The sequence below is a fragment of the Sinocyclocheilus rhinocerous genome, unplaced genomic scaffold, assembly GCF_001515625.1.
Source record: "Sinocyclocheilus rhinocerous isolate Xijiao unplaced genomic scaffold, SAMN03320098_v1.1 scaffold482, whole genome shotgun sequence".
Taxonomy (NCBI): Eukaryota; Metazoa; Chordata; class Actinopteri; order Cypriniformes; family Cyprinidae; genus Sinocyclocheilus; species Sinocyclocheilus rhinocerous.
Window position 1 is genome coordinate 251,685 of NW_015638939.1, and position 4,095 is coordinate 255,779.

Sequence of the window (4,095 nt, forward strand, 5' to 3'; positions counted from 1 at the left end):
ATATATATATATATATATATATACACACACATACATATGCATTTATTTAATCAAAAATACAGTAAAAAATAGTAAAACTGTGATCGAAACTCTGGTCGATGACATTTAAGCACAACCTTTGACGATTAATACATGCTAAAATGGTTTATATTAATGTTCAGGACTGTTTGATGTTGACTTTATACTTGCCGACGGTGAAGTTCTCCATGTTTGTCAGCTGTATGTGCATACGTTAGCATGAGCTGTGTTAATGTGTGTGTTTGTGTGTGTTTGTGTTTCTGCAGCGCAGCACTCTGTAGATGATCCCGGGCAGCTGTCCTGGCAGGGCGACCTGGACGTTCCTCTTTCCTACAGTATGTATCGTGCTTCAACACCACACACGCTCCTCCTGCTCACAGGTGATCCTTGCTCTCTACAAAACTGCTGTTTAGATGTTCTAGAGTCTGGTGGAAGCCATGCACCTTATGAAACAACTGTGTGATAAGTGCTGCTTTTGAGATGAGAAAAACTTGGAGCCAAAAATGTCCTAAAATCAAGCAACAGTAAGCAAACTCGTTTTATGAGAAGCAATGAATATTAAGGAAATTACAAATACTTAAACCAAAACGTCATCTGATTTCAAGGACTATTTATTTATTTATTTATTTAAAAGTAATGTCAATAAAATGTAAAATAGTTTTATTTATAATTTTGCATTTTGTATTTAATTTCTTTCAATTTAATCTTTAAAATTTAAAATTTAAATTTAAATCTTTAAATTTAATTTCATTAAAAAAATCCCCAAACTTTTTAATTTTTAGTACAATATTTAAGCATTTCTTTCTGGTATTTAGATCCTATTATTTTCATGTTTTTGTGGTTTTAGTTACTTACCATATTGTATTGTATTGTATTTTATTTTGCTGTATTTAAGTATTTTGCTTGTTTCAAAGTGTTCATTTTTGCAGAAGACATGCTGAGATATACTTTCTTAGATATACAGTACGTGACATATGCAGTGTTTTATAGTTTGATTGTAATTGCGGTGCTTGCAGGGTAAATGGCGTTTTCATGTTTGGAAAGCAGCGGTTCTGCTTTAATGTGCTCCCTTGTGCTTCATATAAATTAACTTTTTTGATTCATTTCACCTCCTGCAGCAGCAGAAGTAAGTTTGCTGTTGTTTCATTTCTCTGCGTTTTTCCCAGTACAGTATCTCTGGGTTATTAATGACTGTTGTTGGGGGTTTCTCCTCGCTGTTACCATGGTGATCCTTTTAAGCACTGTAGCATATAATTCAACAACAGCGTTTGACTCTGAACCAGCAGAAATCGCTCTTTGTTCAAAACCTGGGATTATTCCTCTGACCTGCTCTAATTAGAGCTTTAATTATACATCAAACCTTTAACAAACATTATTAGTGCTGTTTGCAGAAGCTATCGCTCATTCTTACAGTTAGTGACTGTAACAAACCCATAAGCTTTTAGAGTTTGTGCTATGAACTGTTGTTGAGGAAAGTTGTGCTGCTACTTTTCTAAGTGATCAGACTTTTTGCCTGATGGACAATAAACCATGTGGAACAGCCTCATAGACTTTGCACTGGCAAACACCCCTGTTTTAGTTTTTATTAATATTTTGAATTCATTTTTATTTTTATATTTTTTCCTAAATGTGTATATAGTTTTTTATAATATTCAGAATAATTTTTTATTTTTATATTTTCTGTTTTCATTGTAATTTTAGTTACAATTTTTGTATTTTTTTTAAATATATTTATTTTATAAATATTTGGAATTTTTGTTTTGATAATTTTGTAATTTTGTTGTTTTTGTAATTAGTTTTTTAATGTGTTCATAATTGTATTCATATTTAAATTAGTTTTATGTTCATATTTCTGTTTTTATTTCAATTTATTCTTAGTAATTTTGTTGTATTTTATATATTTTTAAATATGTATATGATTTTTATTAATATTTTGAATTTGTATTTTCTGTTTTATTTACATTTTTTTCTGTTTTCATTTTAATTTTTTATTTTAGTCATTTTGTTGTGTTTTTTGTTTTTTATAAGTTTTTGTTTTTTTAAATGTCTTTATAGTTTTCTTGAATTCGTTTTTTTTTTTTTTTCTGTTTTCGCTTCAGTTTTAGTTTTATTGATATTTTAAGTTAGACGTATTTGTATATTTTCTCTTTTCTTTTTAATTTTGTTGTGTGTTTTTGTCATTTTAATAATGTTTGTTTAATATTAGTTTTTATTAATAATTTTGTTTCTTTGTTATTTGTTCAGTTTCTGTTGTTTTTTTTTTTGTCCATGTCTATGCAGTTTTTTTTTTTTTCAGTTTTATTTCAGTTTTAGTTATTAAATGAAAATAAATGAAAGTGAGAACTGATGCGTTGGCAATTGGCTGAAATTTTTTGTTTGTTTGTTTTTAAATGTTAAAGGTGGGGTAAGCGATTTTTCAAAAACGCTTTTTTATTTTAATTTTTTATTTTAGTCATTTGGTTGTGTTTTTTGTTATAAGTTTTTGTTTTTTAAAATGTCTTTATAGTTTTCTTGAATTCGTTTTTTTTTTTTTTTTTTTTTTTTTCGCTTCAGTTTTAGTTTTTTTTAAAATGTCTTTATAGTTTTCTTGAATTCGTTTTTTTTTTTTTTTCTGTTTTCGCTTCAGTTTTAGTTTTATTGATATTTTAAGTTAGACGTATTTGTATATTTTCTCTTTTCTTTTTAATTTTGTTGTGTGTTTTTGTCATTTTAATAATGTTTGTTTAATATTAGTTTTTATTAATAATTTTGTTTCTTTGTTATTTGTTCAGTTTCTGTTGTTTTTTTTTTTGTCCATGTCTATGCAGTTTTTTTTTTTTTCAGTTTTATTTCAGTTTTAGTTATTAAATGAAAATAAATGAAAGTGAGAACTGATGCGTTGGCAATTGGCTGAAATTTTTTGTTTGTTTGTTTTTAAATGTTAAAGGTGGGGTAAGCGATTTTTCAAAAACGCTTTAGAAAACTGATTCGGGCCGAATAGCAAAACAAACGTGTATCCAATCAGCAGTAAGAGGCGTGTTTACTCATGATGTGGAGGAGAGAGCGTTCAGTGCATGGGACAGACATTATCCGAGCCGAGAGACAGAAAGATAGAGATGGTGGATAAAAAAAACAAAAGAGGATCAAAAAGAAGGCTTAAGGCAATAAGGCAAGAAGTAGGACCCGTGTAAATATATCTATGGTGTAGACGGCATCACTCATTATAATGAGTTCTATAGTATTTTGTCGCGCCGCGCCACTCGCGTCCGGTGTAGACACGGTGTAACATTGCTTTGTTTCAGAACTAATCATTGCCTGGGTTGTGTACGTATGTGTGGGGCGGAGCTATCAAAATAGGGGCGAGACCATTTTGGGGTAGGGGCGTGTTTGTTTTGGTGATTTCAAATGTCAACATTGGCTACCAGAAATCGCTTACCCCACCTATAATTAAAACTTTTATAGCATTATACAAAATGTAGTTTCGTGTGAGAAAGGTTTTATATTGTTCTAGTTTTAGTTAACTATGATAACCCTGGCATACTCATATTCATGCATGCGCTGCAGGTCGAGTGAGTCCCACTGGTCCAATCAGAGCTAATAAACCGTTTTACAGCTGTTGTGTTGTATTTTAACGTCTCCGGTAGATGCGTTACGGCCGTCCGTGAGGACTCGGAGCATAATCGACCCTGTGAGCAGGAAGGTAATATCTCTGTCAGTTTTTCAGCTCAGATGTTATCAGCAGCTGTTTTGACGTGCAGACAGACTGCGGCGTTCAGAGATCAGTGCCAAGCAGCGGTCAGATCCACTCAGACGTCAGTCACCAGGAGCGGCAGACTGACTGACAGGCTCTGTAAAGTCGTGTAACCTTGCCTAGCTGCGTAACGCCGCTCACATCAATCATCTCTAGTGAAGCAGACTCTCCATGTTTTGAACGCCGTAACAATTTACACATTAAACACATAACGTGAAACTCCTCAAATGGTCTTAAGCGCTCTTTAATTTCATTGCTGTCTAGAAAAAACAACCTAAACACTGAAGTCTTCTAATGCGCTCAATTCTTAAAGGGGTCATATGATGCTGCTAAAAAGAACATTATTT

General features: G+C 31.7%; 1 protein-coding gene across 1 annotated transcript in view; it reads left to right on the forward strand.

The window, feature by feature from the left end:
• The window catches only part of LOC107750167 (protein shisa-6 homolog), a 37,570-nt gene extending 33,731 nt beyond the window's left edge, over positions 1–3,839 (forward strand). Inside the window, exons 5-6 of the mRNA XM_016565432.1 lie at positions 285–398; positions 3,727–3,839. Of these exons, the coding sequence (XP_016420918.1) occupies positions 285–398; positions 3,727–3,839 (227 nt within the window). The remainder of the gene's footprint in view (positions 1–284; positions 399–3,726) is intronic.
• Positions 3,840–4,095: the final 256 nt, after the last annotated feature.